Source organism: Sciurus vulgaris (genome assembly GCF_902686455.1).
Source record: "Sciurus vulgaris genome assembly, chromosome: 10".
NCBI classification, from domain to species: Eukaryota; Metazoa; Chordata; class Mammalia; order Rodentia; family Sciuridae; genus Sciurus; species Sciurus vulgaris.
Window position 1 is genome coordinate 85122731 of NC_136470.1, and position 16826 is coordinate 85139556.

General features: G+C 38.4%; 1 protein-coding gene across 20 annotated transcripts in view; it reads right to left on the bottom strand.

The window, feature by feature from the left end:
* LPP (LIM domain containing preferred translocation partner in lipoma) overlaps positions 1–16826 on the bottom strand; it is a 655110-nt gene that overhangs the window by 420302 nt on the left and 217982 nt on the right. For all 20 annotated transcript variants that reach the window (XM_079155229.1, XM_079155218.1, XM_079155217.1 and 17 more), the window contains one exon: positions 14599–14800. In XM_079155229.1, coding sequence (XP_079011355.1) covers positions 14599–14800 — 202 coding nt within the window. Of the gene's footprint in view, positions 1–14598; positions 14801–16826 lie in introns of those variants that run through there.

Here is a 16826-nt window from a genome sequence, read left to right on the forward strand (position 1 = left end):
AAATAATCATGGAATATTTCCTCTTGTCTTGACCATGTGGTAAACTCACTGGTGAACAGCACAAGAGTCACAGCTCTCAAAGTCAAATAGTCTACTTGACAAGGTCACTCCAGTGTGGTCTCATTGTAATGAGTACCTGCCTCATGTTTGCCTGTTTGCTCTTCATTGTTCCTTGCCCAGAGGTTTATAACACAGAAGCAGAGATAGGAGAAGTCCCATCTGATGAGGACTGGGTGACAATCACCAAAATGTGATCAGATAGTCAAAGGTTCTGGTTTTATTTTGTTTCCTTTTTAGAGGGCAGGTGCTTGCAATTTAAGTACTAACTAAATTACACGTAGAAATTATAAATTGATGAGACTAAAAGGCAGAATTCAAATCAGATTAAAGACAAACTCCAAAAATCACAACTGTCCAGAGCCAAAAAGTACAATTTCTGTTCACTACACTACAAACACTGAAGATCAACCTGAAAAACAACTTCTTAGAGATGGTAGGATTCATGCATCGGGAGTGGGCTGGGCCTACCTAAATGTCATTTTTTAGAACTCTGCCACTGAGTAACACTCCTGATGTTAATAATTTCTGTAGATCACCAGGTGATTCTTTACAGCAGTAAGGGCAGAGGATCACCATTGACAGTTAAAGCCCCCAGCAACACAAAACTGGCTGTATTCTAGGAAGTGTACAAATCGTCAACCCGGGAACAGAAGGAAAATACAGTAAAAAATACAGTAAGGGACACTGCACAACCTCTCCCATGTTAGCAGGGTCTTCAGGGAAAAAAGTCTATGGGTTACGATGCTGGCTGTAATAAGAGTTCAAGTTCTCAGATGTACACATGCAGGAGAAAGTTCAAAACTACTAGATGAAGACAGATAAAATAGAACACTCTCATTTTGAGTTTCCAGAGATTCCATCTAGCTCTGTAAGGAATAGCTGTATTGGAAAAGGCATGCATTTGGGGTTATGAGTAGTGCTTGCTCTCTCTTTCTTTCTTACCAGAAAATTCAGTAGTCACAATCTTACCTCTCCCCACCTGCATTTAGTTCAATGAGATGTTTGCAAGATTCGCTTGAATGTTGGGAAAACTGACAGGAGGGAGAGTCTAAGAAAATCATTATATCAAGGAAAAAGCTGTGACATAGGGTGTTAAACAGTTCCACCAAAGACACAAAAGCAAAAGTAACTATACAAAATACGCAAAGGCCCCACTGAATATCAAAGATTTCCAAGAACCAGGATATGCTAACACTAGAAAACAAACTATTTTTAGTATATGAGGTTGTTTTTGAGAATCCCCATGTCATCAAACCAATGTTTTACTATTATGTTTTTTTCCATTCCTCAGCAATTACGGATAATGATTGACCAAGATACGCTCAACCAAAGGGAACAGTGGTAGACAACTTGTTTTGGGAAAGGTCCACCTCTACCCTTCGGGCAGACAGAGGAAGAGACAGATAAATGGGGAATAAAAAGGTAAATACATTGGTCAAGACCAGAGTGAAAACTGGTATTAGCCCAAAGAGAAAAATGCAGAACTTGTAACTCTCAGCACTTATTGTAAACCACCAGCCATTCTCACTTCCCCTGCCAACAGAGGTGACTTTTGCCAGTGAGGGAAGAACTAGTTTCATAAACAATTATCAGAATAAGAAATAAGGGTGGGGTGCTAGGCAACCAAAACCATGGTGGACTGCATTTCAACTACGAGATCAATGGATTTGTCCCTTCCACAATGTACTAGACCAATTCATACTAAAATCAAGTTGACAATTATTGGCTGCATCAATGTAGTTGAATCTTTCATTCAGAAATACAAAAAGCTTAAGAGGATGGAGAGAGGTAAACTTGACCTGAAGAGTTAACTTTCATAATACATAGTCTGCCAAAATAGCCAACAAATGAGCTGGGTAGAAAAGCAAAAGGGGGTTTTCTAGATTTTTTTAATCACCATATTATCATTTTTATCATTATATAACACATTAGCATACGGGGAGCATTAAGTGGTGTATTTTCCAAAGAGTTTCTGGCCAACTGGGCAAGGCAATGGCCTCCTTGAATCAAAACCTATTGCTCCTTAAAGCTTGCATAGCTGCCTTGATTAAACACAGCGGCAGGCTCCAGTTGAAGGGACAATTCTTCTTTTTTGAAGGGAGGTAGAACAGAGTAATTGCCAGATGTTTGCAATTTTAGCTATAAAAAGATGGCTGCTTTCCATTCCTGAGTATGTTGGATCTTTTTTTCTTTCTACCCAAGCTATTGTGGTTCACTAAAATAGGCCACTGCACTGATGAATCATCATTCAAAACTGCAATAATGGAAGCAGAACAAATATGACATTTTAAATTCACATATAAGAGAAATAAATTAAAATGTACAGGTAATAGTTATATGCTAAGCAACAGAAAATGCTTCAGTCTCAAGAACTCAATTTTGATTCAGAAGAGTTATGCTTGGATCTCCTCTTGACTACTTTCTACCTGTAGGACTAGGTACAAGTAACCTCATTACCAAGGCTCAATCCCCTCAACTGTAAAATGGGGATAAATATCCCTGCCTGGCCTCTCTTGCAGCAGGGAGAATCCATGCCCTATCTATCTCCATGTCCTACCTTGCACATGTGCAGAGATGTGCAAATATTTGTTGTATGAAAAAGCAGGGAAAAATATATGCATGTGTTATAAGCCATATAGCATGATATAATCTTGCGTAGACATTATACATTATATTGTAAGTACATGGTATTTTCTGATGTAATTATTAGAATCTTCCCTATTGCCACAACCAAATATTCAGTTCTCTCTTCCAATTCTGTCTACTAAATTTAGTTAAAAAAAAAAAAAATAGAAATCTGTTCTTTAAGCAGTACCAATATAACTGGCTTAGGAGACTAGTGTCCCCTTAGGCAGGGGGTGCTATCATTCTTAATGAGTGACTTAAGAATCTTTTTGAGGGTTTGGTGACATATGAATCCTTTTACTGGAAAAGATATACATGTAGGCCAAGTCTGAATACAATTTCAGGATATGGGCTGAATTTCAAGTATGAATCCCAGAGATGAAGAGGACTCAAGATAAAATTCCTAACTTAACTAAATTTTCTGCTATTATGTAGTTAATAACATCCCTAAAGTCTCCTTTTGTCATTTGGTGTTTAGGAAAATTAAAGATTTAAAAAATTAATGACTAATTATTAGCCTACTTTATATAATGTTGATCTATATTGTTAATTGCAATTTAAGTTCAATAATAAAAATAATACTTCTCAAAAAGATACTAGGGATTCCACCTTTGGGTTCCTTCCTCCACCCGGGAGAAGTCTGCTTTTACTTTCTTTAAAAAAAAGATACTATAAGCTCAAATCTTTCATATTTCCACATTGACACAGCTGAAGTAAAGTAGAGCTCTTTACAGGAAAGATGTTATGAAAATTCAAAAACTGGACAGATAAACATGTCATAATTCTAGCAAGAACAAACATCAGGCAAACTAGTCCTAAAAAGTCAAGCAACAAATACATTACCATAGTACAGCTGAAGCATAAAACAGAAAATCTTTTAAATTGGCAATATGAACTATATTTTGGCATTTATGATTTTAAAATGTGTGGATAAAATTACATCTAATCAGAACAAATAAAATAAAATAAAATAAAATAAAATAAATAAATAAAAACAACTACAGATTATGACTCCCAGAGATAAGTTGGTATTTTAATTTTAATAACAACAGCAACAATAATCATGGCAGCATCCAGTGATTTACTCATTATTTTGGGCCAGGTGATATGTCACTTTTATGACTTCATTTAACATTCAAAACAACTCTTTGAGATACATATATCTCTTAATTTAAAGTATGTAAAAGTGGAGAGAGCTTAGGGAGGCACTCAATCTGGCAGGGTAAGGCTCCCAGAGAAGTTAAAGGGTGAAATCAATCAAAACTTTAAGGCAGAATTCTCTGGTGCCAGAGTCTGCACACTCAACTGCTGCCTCCCCTGATTCTCTCCTCTTTGCAGTCTTCCAATATTATCTTGGCCCCAAGGAAACACTTCCTTCTGACTCCTCTGATAGAGTTAACCCTTATAGGGCTATAATTAAAACCCTATACTGTGAGTTAAATGGTTATCTTCATATGCCAAGTTTCTAATGAAAATGTAAATTTCTTCAGCACTAAAATATGCTTCTAATTTTTGTTAACTACTAGATAGCCTTGTTTAATAAAATGTCATGAGATGCATCTGAATTGGCCCCAGTAAAGTAACTGAAGTTAAGTGCAGAGGTTGAGATATAGAAAACCAAAATCTGTCTATAAGGATCCATCATGCCTATTGGGTGGGCATGAATGGTACTTCTTTGTCACTTTGAATGGTGATATTTTTAGGTATACATAATATAACTTAAATATTTCTCTTCCAGCAACTGTTATAAAGGAAGCATTAAATAAAACTCAAATCATTATACATGAGTGGATCAATAACAAAAATAACTCCAAATTAAAATGTTATTTTAATGTCAATAAACTTGTCAGTGATATCTAGCAAGATTAAGCAAGAAGATGTAATTGACTTTCATTGATGGAGATTTCAAGAGCTTATTCCACAGGTTTCCTGAAATAATGTTCCCTTGGTAATGACTTCTTGAGATTACAATGGCTGATTTATATTTTCATACATCATATGCATCCATGAACAGGTGATCCTAAATAATTTTCAGATATTACTTAGATGATGTCAATTTTCAAAGAGCCCTGAATGGTAATCATTGGGAGAAATGCCAGTGAGAAATTTTCTTTCTTTTGTTTAAAAAAAAATAAATAACAACATTAACATGAGATTCAGTGTAATGCTGAGATAAAACTATACACTTGGAGCAGGAGAAAAGCTCAAATTACAGCTTTCCTCTGTGCTAGATTTCCACGCTATGTACATTAAACCCTCTGCAGATGAAAGGGTGATGACATCTTTTATAGTGTGACTGGAAAGATTAGGTAAACAGTACAGCAAAGTGGACTTCAGATGCAAGAGAGACTAATAAATCCACGAAAAAGTTTTTCAGATCCTTCAGACACTGTTGCATCAGAGAAATTGTTTAGTTTAAACTCAAAATCAATGACTAGAGGATGGGGGTATAGCTCATGGACAGAGCACTTGCCTGGCATGTGTGAGGTTGTGGATTTGATCCCTAGCACTGAAAAAAAAAGTTTCCGATTGTTATATAGTGTTTAGTATACATTATCAAAATTTAAGGGAAAATACTAAGAGTTGGTCAAAAGTGGCTTCTCTGTTTATTAACCTCATGGTGGGTCCTCTGAATCTCAGATTTTTATTTGTGTCTTGCAACCATGATAATGTAGGAACTATAATGAAATTACAGGACACATTGGTTATTGAACTAGATATGTGAGAAAGTGTTCTGAAATTACTTGCATGTACGCACATGCACATGCACATATTTAAAGTTGTGATGAATATTTCATAATAAAATCCTTATTTCATTACTTCCTGTTTTCTTGGGATCACCCCAAAGTGTGGATAAGTAAGAAAGCAAACCAGAACAAAAAAAAAAAAAAAAAAAAAAAAAAAAAATGTTTAAGTTGGCTCACATCTCACATTCTTGAGGGTGTGTGTTTGATTAGGTAAAAAGGATGCCCTGAAATAATTTCAGAAGAATCAAGAAGGAAAACACTTTACTCCTCTCCTTTTTTGCCTTATCATTTGTATGGACAGAAATATTTCATTTCTAAAGCATAAGAGACAACTGAGGAGAGGTGGCAATGATACTTCGGGCCAGGACTACCAGGACAGTGTTTCTTGTCTATCCTCAAAGTGACCTCGTTTGTGGGTCCTTCCTCTCTGTAGCTACCAACTTCCTGGAGCTATTCCTAGAGATGCACATGAGAATGTTTGGATCTGCCCAGAGTGAAGCCACCCTACTCCCACTGAAGAACTACCCCCAGGAGTACATATGCGCTCCTTGACATTAGCAGAGAGCTGCCAAAATCACAAGGGTCACAATGGACTCTGTTCTTGGCTTTTGTGCATGCCGTTCCTGTTGCTTGGTATGTCAAGCTGTCCACTACCCTTTCCTGTTTGGTAAACAACTAGCTCATTCTCAAGACTCAAATCAGACATCTTCTTCTCTGCAAAATTCTCCCCAGTTCTTCCTATACTATATCCTTCATATTCTTTTATGGTGCTAAATTTACATGATGCAACCTTATGGGTGAGCAGTGCCTGTTATGTGTCTATCTTGACTAGCAGACCAGCTATTCTGCCTAAAGACAGCAACATACAGAATGATGCAGAAAACAAGTTGTAAGGGAGAGTGACAGAAGGGCAAAGTGCTGGGAGCCCCAGGGAACCACATCTCAGGGGCCCGCACTCCTCCACCCCAGGTCTGTCCTCAACTGTCCAGTCTCTGACTGAAGTAATTTTAAGGATGATAAAAAAAAAAAAAAATCATACTCTGATTTTTTTTTTTAACAGCTCCCTCCTTAGGTCAATTGCTGTTCTAGGCTATAATTTCTTTATATGATATATTTGCCCACAGGCTCAGGTGTCAGATTTATTTTTATAATATCCATAATGAATCCATTTATAGATGATTTACATAGAACTGCCATGACCCAAATTGACTGAGATTTCAGGCATCACTACCTGAAGTAACACAAAAGCAAGTACTTGCTTTATAATACAGAAACCTGAGCATCTTCTGGGACATTCTAGAAGAATTAATCTTTTGTTGTTCTTGTTTTAAATATTCTTTCTTCTGTTTCTTAGATCCTAAATAAAAGTCTTTGGGACAACATATGTAAACAAATGATGTCTGAGATCAAAGCTCAGAGGGAAAAGTATAGCAATGTGAGACTGTTTGGGGTCCCTTAATCTCTACATTGTACACTTGTAGAACTATCAAAAGTCACTGTCCTGAACTAAGAGAGAGAGAGCACCCAGAGGACCTAGAGAAGGTTCAAAGAGCACTAAGCACTGATCCTTGGAGTTAATGAAATAAACTAGTAGTTACCAAATTTTGGTTAAGCTTTAATCAAAGGACCTGGGAGTGTTGTTTTGTTCTGTTTTGTTTTAATGCATATTCGTTAAGTCCATGAACTCAGATTCTAATTCTGAAGGACTGAGATGATTCTTAGGACCTGAATTTTTTTTTTTTTTTTTAATGTTTCCCAAGTTTTTCTGAACTTGGAAAACCACTGAGTGAAGCTGTACATTGTGGCAATTATCTTCAAATGTACAGGCAAATTAGGTTGCACAGAAGATGATACTTTAGGAAATCTACATGTATTTCATTAAATTGCTGTTTAATAAAACTTTTATTTTTTAATATAGACTCACAGATAGTTCCAAAAATAGTACAGAATCTCATGTACACTTTACTCAGGTACTGCCAATGGTAACATGCTATACAGCTATAATGTGTCAGCAAAATCAGAAAACTGACCCTGTTACATTACTGTGAGCTGGACTTCATGCTGTTTTCACCATTTCTGACTGGCATTGATGTATGTGTGTGTGTGCATGTGTATTGCTCTATGCAATTTCATACCATATATAGTTTCATGTAATTATCACCCCAGTAGAGATACATACCTGTTCGAACACCACAAAAGTCTCCTGTTACTTTCTCTTGGTGCAAACACTCATTCACTGCCCCACTCCTCCATCTCTGTCCTTTAGCAGTCACTCACCTGTTCTCTATCTCTAAAGTTTTGTCATCTCGAGAAAGTCCTACACACAGAATTATACAATATGATTCAAGACTGACTCTCTTCCATTCAGCTGAATGCTATCAAGATCATTCCAGGTTTGCATATGTGCCAATAGCTATTTCCTTCTTTATTGGTGAACACTATCATTCCATTCTGTGAACACACCACCAGACTTTGCTTAAACACTTTCCCACTGGTAGACATTTGATTTGTTTCCAGTGTTTTGTCATTATAGAAAAATAGTTGATATAAACACATGTACAGGTTTTTCATGGAAACATATTTTTTCACTGCTCTGGGTTAAATGCCAAAGGGTACAACTGCTGAATCATAGGGATAATACATGTTTACTTTTGTAAAAAATTGGCGAAGTTTTCCAGAGTAGCAATATCAATTACACACTTCTATCAGCAATGTGAGAGATGGTTCCTCCACATCCACCCATCATATGGTACTTTTATTTTACCTATCCTAATAGCTGTGGTGGTATTTCATTGTGGCTCTCTATATTCTTATAAAGAAAAAATTAAACTAAGCTCTATCCAGAATTAAAATACACAAGAACTAGTATTGTACCTTTATATATACTTAACAAATAAAGACAAATAAAGAGGATCTCACCACACAAATCAATATTAATCACTCACCATTTTTGAAATCATACAGGGATTAAGAATCTATCACCTTATTAAGAATTCACTTCAAAAGTTAATTAGGCTCACAGGCAACAAAATGAATGCTATTTCTGTCAATAAGTACATGAACTTCTTTTTCTAACACATCTCATCCACTCTGTGCAGGTATGTGTGTGTGTTCTACCACTGCAATCTCCAAACAAGTTACCCAAAATGCATCCATGACACAGGACGGTTGGCAATCATAGAAGGAATCCACAGGATCAAGGCTTGGCTTTACCACTTACTGTTCGGAAATACCAAACAAGCCACCTGGCCTTACTGAGTCTCTAAACTGGAACAATAACCCCGTCTGCATTCAATGATTCTCTTTTGTTGACCAGCATTCCTAGACAAAGTTCCAGCACCTCCTAGAAATATATCAGTGAATTAACTACTCTCATTTAGGAAGCAAAGATTTAGCCTGCCAGTTTCAGAATTCTATAGTTTATGATATTCTGGCATTATGATTCCTATCACTATTATTAGTAATAATATTTATCATTATTTATAGATACCAGTATTAGTAATAATATATTTATACTAGTATATCTTTATTAGTATTGTAGAATTTGTTTTATAATTTAGAATACTGATTAGTGTATCATTATATTTGATTTTCAAAACAATCTTAAAGGTAATTAATATTGCCAGTTAATTTATAAATTAAGGAGATAGTGGTGGAGTAGAAATGTGTCATACCCAAGGTCAAGTGCTACAACTGAGGCTAATATAAATGCCCAGACCATCAAGCCAGTGCTGCACCATAGAGCTTCTGAATCTGAAAAGGCTTATGACAATCTGGCATGATCTAATGGCATTCCCAGTAGTACAAGTTATTTTCTCTGCAAGAAGATGCAATGTAAAGATCAAATTAATACAATTAATATCTGATCTTTTAATAAATGAACAGCTTGTCCTTTTTTACCCCCTGAGGGCATGAAAATTAAAACTCATATACTACACTCCACAGTGATAGATGAGGCCCAAGATGCTTACTTTGATCCAGAAAAGGGGCATGCCAGTCAAACCCAAGTCTCATTAGAGTCTCATTGTGACTGTCCTCCTGGTACACTGTGCATAATTATAACTAGCATCAGAGACACTGAAACCACTCATTTGTGACTCTTCACAATTTAACAGGACTGTCAGGACTACAAAAATAAGATGGCTCCCATTTGGACCTCCGAAGTCACAGGCAAGTGTCACCTTGAATGGGAACAAAGATTACAAGACTCCAGAGAACACAGAGCACCTGGTGAGTCTAAATATTTAGATATCACCATGTTCTTCCACTGATGACTTCAGATTTAAATGGAAAGAGATCTCCTTAACAGGAAGATAAGAAACAGTACCAAACTGGCCTATGAGACAGAAATAGTAAGTAAAGTTCATTCTAAATGATTGCTTTAAATGTATTGCCAAAGTGGACATCCCTCTCCCTCACATGCTACTTTTCTGCTGACAAAACAAAGGTGTACTGCCAAACCAGAACACATGACTTCCAAATCACTAATGGATAACTCTCCACCAAGTACTGGTTACCCAGCAATAGTCAATCCAAGGATCCAAGTGCCAATCTTGCCTTATCTGGTAGCCAGTGGTGCTACAGTGGAAAAAGTGCACTTAGGAAACATGGGTTCTGGACCCAGTTCAGCTCCAATCTTTTGGGTAACCTAAGGAAAGCCTTTCTCTGCCATCTCAGTGTACGTCTTCACATCTGACAAAGGGAACAACTAGACTGAACAACCTGCAAGCTCTTTCAGGTTCAACTATTCAAAGATGTCATGATTAGCACAGGAACATTGCCCCAAGATCCAAAGTGTAAAGAAAACAAGCTCAGATGTCAGCTCTGTCATGGAGACATTTTGTTATAGGTACTGTGCCCCATAATAGTAGTGACCTATAAAGATTTTTTTCCCCATGGAATGGAGTAATAACCTCAGGGTAGCAGAAAACACAGAAAGATCTAGTAATATAAATGACAGCTTAGGACTCTTGTTTAATAAAATATATCTCCCCTCTCCTGTTCTATCTTCAAAAGCTTAGGTAGAACAACGTAAGCAAAGCTGGAAACAGGCCTCATTTCTGTCATATAGAAGTGTGCAAGGTAATACATAGGAATAGTTTATGAAAAGTCACCATTGAAATTAATTTCAAGGAAGAATCATAGAATAATGAAACACCAGAGTATAAAAGGATGTGAGGTTGACTAGCCCAACCAAAGAGAGTCCTTGAAAATCAGCTCAGAGCTCTAGATACTCATCCTGGCTCCATCATACTTTAATAAGCTATTTTACTTCTGATAGTCTACCATTCAGTGAAATGGCAATAATATTTGTTCTATGTACCAGAGAGCTAGAGTAAAAATTCTCTTCTGAAAACTGAAAGAATGAAATGAAAGTGCCGAATAAACTAGAAAGAACTATACCAATATAAAGGGATTCAACTGAAAGCATCATCCTCACTTGGGCCCTGATAGATTCACTTTTCAAAACTCTAACACAGATATTTTTAAGTTATTTCAGAAATTCAGAATAAAATCAATTCTAGCTGGGTGTGGTGGCTCATGTCTATAATTCCAATAACTCAGAAGGCTGAGGCTGGAGGACCACAAGCTCAAGACCAGTCTTGGAAGCTTAGCGAGGACCTCGACAACTTAGTGAGGCCCCGTCTCAAAATGAAAAGAAAAAGACTAGGGATGTAGCTCAATGGTACAGTGACCCTAGGTCCAACTCCCAGTACAAAAAAAAAAAAAAAAAGAGAGGTGTGTGTGGTGTGTGTGTGTATGTGAGAGAGAGGAAGGAAGGAAGGAAGGAAGGAAGGAAGGAAGGAAGGAAGGAAGGAAGGAAGGAAGGAAGGAGGGAGGGAGGGAGGGAGGGAGGGAGGGAGGGAGGGAGGGAGGAAGGAACAAAAGATAATAAGAAAGAAATTTGTCCATTATAGGCCACAAGACAACTCCAAGTTTACAAACTTGCAAACATTACAAATCATTCTAGATTAGTATCTATTACAATGATGGATTTTTAAAAATCACCAACATTCAATCAGCCAAACTATTAAAAGAAACAGCAAGAAAGAGTGGGAAGAGAGAGAGTAATAGAGATTCTAATTCCTAGAGTGAATAAAGTATAGGAAAACTCACAAGCTTTACTATCTACCAAGAACAGAAGAAATATATATTGTGCCATCAAAGTTTAAGACTTTGTTTTTGTTTTGTCTTGTTGCTTCTATGTTGTTCTTTTTTAAAAGCAAAGAAGGAACCCAGATTACAGAATAAATCATTAAATAGTGGTGCTTTAAAGAGCAGAAGAATATTGCAATATCATGGTTTCCTCATCAGTATAGAATAGAGGACTTGATGAAACAAAATCATAAACACATACCAAAATAATTCCACAGAAAATGATGCCATAAAATCTATAAGATAAAACAATAGCCACAGATACAGATAGACAGGTAGGTGGACAAGCTCACAGTATGAAACACAGAGGGTGTTTGGAAATGTAGGAGCAGTTGAAGACAGCTAAGGAAACACAAACCTTTACGAAAATTAATGAAAAGTAGGAGAACAATGGGAATAAAATAAAAAAACCTAAGGTATAAAAAGCTACTAACTGGGAAAAAGCATACCCCACTTTTAAGTGTGCCAAAGCCTTTTAGAAAAAGGTTATTAACAGAATCTCTTATAAAAGAAAATTACAACATATGGGTATCACATAAATATAAGTTGATGTGGAAAATGTGGGTACTTATACTTTCACAGTTAGAATTCGAGAAGGAGAAAGCAGACCCTAGAGGTTACAGACATAATATCAAGGTGAGAAACACAATTGGTACTGTGAAGGGAGCGGTGGTTAAACAGCTGCTGGGCGGCAAAGCTCCAGGAATGGGCTGGTCAAGGTAAAGGGAACTGCAAGAGGAGGTTGAAGCTGCTCGCAGGACACAGACAATAGCTCCAGTTCAGAAACGTACCAGCCACCAATTACAGAGACGTCACCTCCCCTCGCTAAGCTTCCACTTCTTTACGGGAAAAGCACATTTCATAGCGCTATAATGAAAAGGCAATGATGCAATTATGGAAAAGCCTAGGGCCTGGCATATACTACATGTGGAAAAGGTGACAGAATAAGAGCAGGTGTGATAACAAAAGTCCACGAAATGTGATAGTCACAGAATAAGATGCTGTTGGAAACCCAGGGAAAGGAGTGACTACTTCAGATTTAGACCATACCAGACATGTGGGGGGGAAGTGATACATACAGGATTTCAACTGGCAGCAATCGCATGTCAGGTGGCCTAGCGAGAAGGGGCAAAGAGTGATGAACTACAGAGTACACAAACAAATCAGTTTACTCCAGTGTGTCTGGACAATCACAGCATATAAAGCAGGGGAGTCATCCAACGGGCTAGTTCACTGCAAGTCATGGCATTCAGAATAAAATCTAAAAGGGCATGGCGTGTGTCTCTCGTCTCAATACCACATATGTCTATTTATTAGCCTACTTAATAGAGAACCTGCAGTAGTACATAGCCTAACCCTCAGACACAACATTAACTATCATACCTGCTAAGACTTCTTGCACATTGCCTCCAGCTTACTCTATAACTGACCAAGTTTTAGTCCCTTCCTATCAGAAGGAAGTCCTTTTGAGCTATCTGCAAAGTTAGGAGAAAAAGTAGCAATGTCGGGGAGTAATTAGAATCGGGAAATGTTGAGAAAACTAATGAGGAAGCCAACACAGGGCTCCTCCTGTCCCCATGAGCACAGTCCCCTTCCAGATCCCATTCCGATGCCTCACAATCACTAAAGAATGATGAGTCAAAGAAAACCAATTCCACTAAGACCCTGATTAGTTGCAAAGATGCAGTCTACTTCAAGGGCCATAAAGCTTCAAGCACTGCTGTGGAGAACAGGAGAGTACTATGGGCTTCATTTGTTGTTTTTTCCGGAGCAACTCTCTAAAGGTCTTGTCACCTTTTCTGGGGAAAGGACACCCAAAGATCCATAGCCACAGCTTCCGGCATGCTGGTGCCTGACCCTCCCTACACCCTTTCTAGGCATTCAGCCACCTCACACAAGCTAGACGTCTAGACATCTCATCCCGCTTCTGACATCAGTCCTAAAACACTAACAGACTAGCAAAGTATTTACTGGGAGCAGGAGAGGAATGGGAAGAAAAGAGAAAAAGACTAAACGTTAACACAGAACATGGAAAAGTCTTGTGAAATATTCCTAAAACAAACATGCAAATACCATCCAAGAAGCAATGGAAAAAATCATGGAAAGGGTAAGATCATCTTTTTAAAAAGTGAGAGGAGGTGGAAAATAGGGAGAGATCAGCTGACTCTCCTTCCGCCACCTCTTCTTTCTTGGTTTCTAGAAGCATAGCATTCTTCTGTGTGTTAGTGTTAAGTTATAGTTTCATGGGTTGGAATGAGCTGCTGATACTGACTAGCAAAAATGTAGTACTACTCCAACCAAGAAGTATGGCAGCATTTGCTCTGCCTGTACAGTTTAACACGAGCGTCTGTGTATCCACCCATGTGAATGCTCAGTTCAGGCAGACCTTCATGCCCCACCCAGTGTAAACTGAATGCATTATTATTAAAATCCCCTGAATCTAAGGCTTCATTCAAAATTGCCTGTAAGCTTCCACAAGTGAAGACCTCACAGAAGGTAACTTCATCCTCTGGCAGCCTAAGGCAGCAGAAAGAGCCAGTGAAAGGAAAATAATTCCAGGTACTCAACTAGATTCACTTTCTATGAGTTTCTCATCAGACTATTGCTTGGCAACAATGTGGAGCAAATGCTCAATGGTACTAGGAACCACTGGAAGGTAGACACATCCCCACAAGAGACAGGGCTGAGGATGGAGGATAAGGTAGCACAAGGACAGTAAGCTTTGAATGAAGAAGCCATATTTCCAGTTTGGACTCGAATCATATTTATAGCTATTTAACAGTAGACACATAACCCTTATGAGGTCTTGATCTCTTTGTTCTCAAAAAGCGATTGGTCGAGGTAATTACTAGAGGTTCATTAACCTTTGATAGTCCAAAAAACTATACTAAATACATTGTGAATTAATTCATGAACTACATTTTGCCCACACAACAGTACACTACAAATCACTTCCATTACACGAAATTTTCCCATGGTGGACACTGAAATCTGAAATGCTGGCACTTACCCTCACCTCCAGGTTGCTTGTATGGGTTGTACTTGGGTTTTGGAGCAACTACTGGTGCAAACTTCTTGGGTGGCTGTTGTGTAGACACTGAAATACTGGGGGTCCCAAAAGAATGGGTGGTCTCCATCCGCGCAGGCACGTGGCCAAGGGGCTCACCAGTGCTCTTGGGTGGCAGCCAAGATGGATGAGACATTGTTGGAACCTGCAATAAAAAGAAATAAAACACTGTTTTTAAAGAAACATGAAAGTGAAGGTGGTATACGTCACTTCATGGTTATTCCATCTTAATCCATGCCTAACGGCATTTTATAAAGCTCTCTAGAAAGAAGAAAAATGAAGGAAGAGATAAGAAGGGTGAAGGACTATGGAAAAAGGAAAAAGAAGGGAAGAAGAGATCATCAGAAAGAGAAGAAGGAAGATGGGGAGAAGGTGGGTAGGAAGGGGGAGCAAGGGTGGAGGAAAAGGAGGAGGCTGAAGAAGACAGTCCCTCATACTTGAATCTCTCCCCTCCAATAATTACTAGTTTCATTATCCCACACTCTTGGAAAAGCAGATGGGGGAAAAGAAAAAAGTTTCCTAACATGAAGAAGTTTCTATGTAGGAAACTTGGGGGAAAGTCTCAATATTATTAATGATCTATTAAAACAATGACTATACCAATTAAATTGTGATACCTAAGTGAAGCGATGTTACCTCAGTGAGGTTTTAAAATGTGTTGCTAGGAGGCAGAAAAGGATAAGATCCTTTTTGCCTGGAGCAGAACCAGCAAGGCCTCACTGAGGAGAGCCATCCAGCTGGGCCCTGAATACTGACCAGAGGCAGGAAAGTCACACAGGCAGAAAAAACCCAGCACTTAGGTTTCATGTGGCTGCAAGGAAAAGAAATGAAAGTAACTAGCAGAAGAACTGCAACATGTGATAGAACCAAAGTGAGCCGGCTTTGCATGTGCACCTGAGGAGTTTATGATTATCCTGCAGGCATTAAGTAAACAATAAAAGTTTATTTTGGTAAGAGGGCCTTAACAGGTGCCTGGCAGAACACTTTAAAATGAGTCCCCTCAAAGAGCAGCTCCGCTTCCTACCAAGGAGCACTTGGAGATGGGGAGGCAGGGGACACTGGTTGCCACAATGCCTGGAACAATTACTGGCATTTAGTGGCAAAGGATAGAATATTCCACAACTGTAATGCACAGGTCAGCCCTGAACAACAAAGAGATGTCCACCAAGAGCTACGCTGAGCAGACACTATGTTGGAAATTTAGGAAAAACTTAACTTTATGTGGGAAATAATCAGCCCAGTCTGGATGCTGTTCTGATCAGATTATAGGCACTATGTGAAGAGAAGAAAGCAAAGTCTACTCGGCAGGGATAAGCCAACCACTCCTCCATGCAGCCTGCCAAGGAGGGCTCTCCAAGTCTGATTGCAAGAGCTCTCCAGCATGGGAGGCCCGGAAGGTACCATGTACCCACTCCCAGCCCCGACCCACCTAGTAATTTATTAATTGAACTGAATTAATTAAGAGGACTACATGATTACCTCCAGATGTCTGTAAAGACAAAGAGCAAAGGAAATGCAGGAAGGAAAAAAAAAAAAAAGAAAAGGCCTCAGCACATGGCATAGCAGTAGAGAGACGGGGTAGAAGAGGAGAGATGGGATGCAGCACAGCCCAGGAATTAACATCAGCACACACTGAGGATGAATGGCATGACCCTGGTCCCACTCCAGTGCTCCAGACAACCTCCACTACAGAAAAGCTAAGATTTAAAAGATCTTCCATGCCAACCAGTAAAACAATACCAAAGTGTTTTACATGCTGTTAAGTTCTATGCAAAGTGAGGGGAAAGGAATACTTCTGTTCTCATAGAAAGTCACTGAGAATTACATGACCATCTTACAAGGAGGAAAACATCTGGAGGTAGAATTTTGTCACAAGAATAGGATAACATGACTCAAGGAAGAATACTCTGATTGGGAATCGTGACACATGTCACTGAAGCCAGTGACCACACTGATCTTTTCCTCGGGTTACAGGGCCCTTCTTTCCCCTTTCTTCCCCTATACTCTTTTTTACAAGCATATATATGTGCACACTTGAAACATTGCAAGTTCCTTGAAAGGCAGGGACCACATATTTTATACAATTACTAAACCACCACTAAAGTGTGGCACAAAATAGAGAAACAATCAATAAATGTCTGTTAGTTATATACTTAGTTCTTAAATCTGCA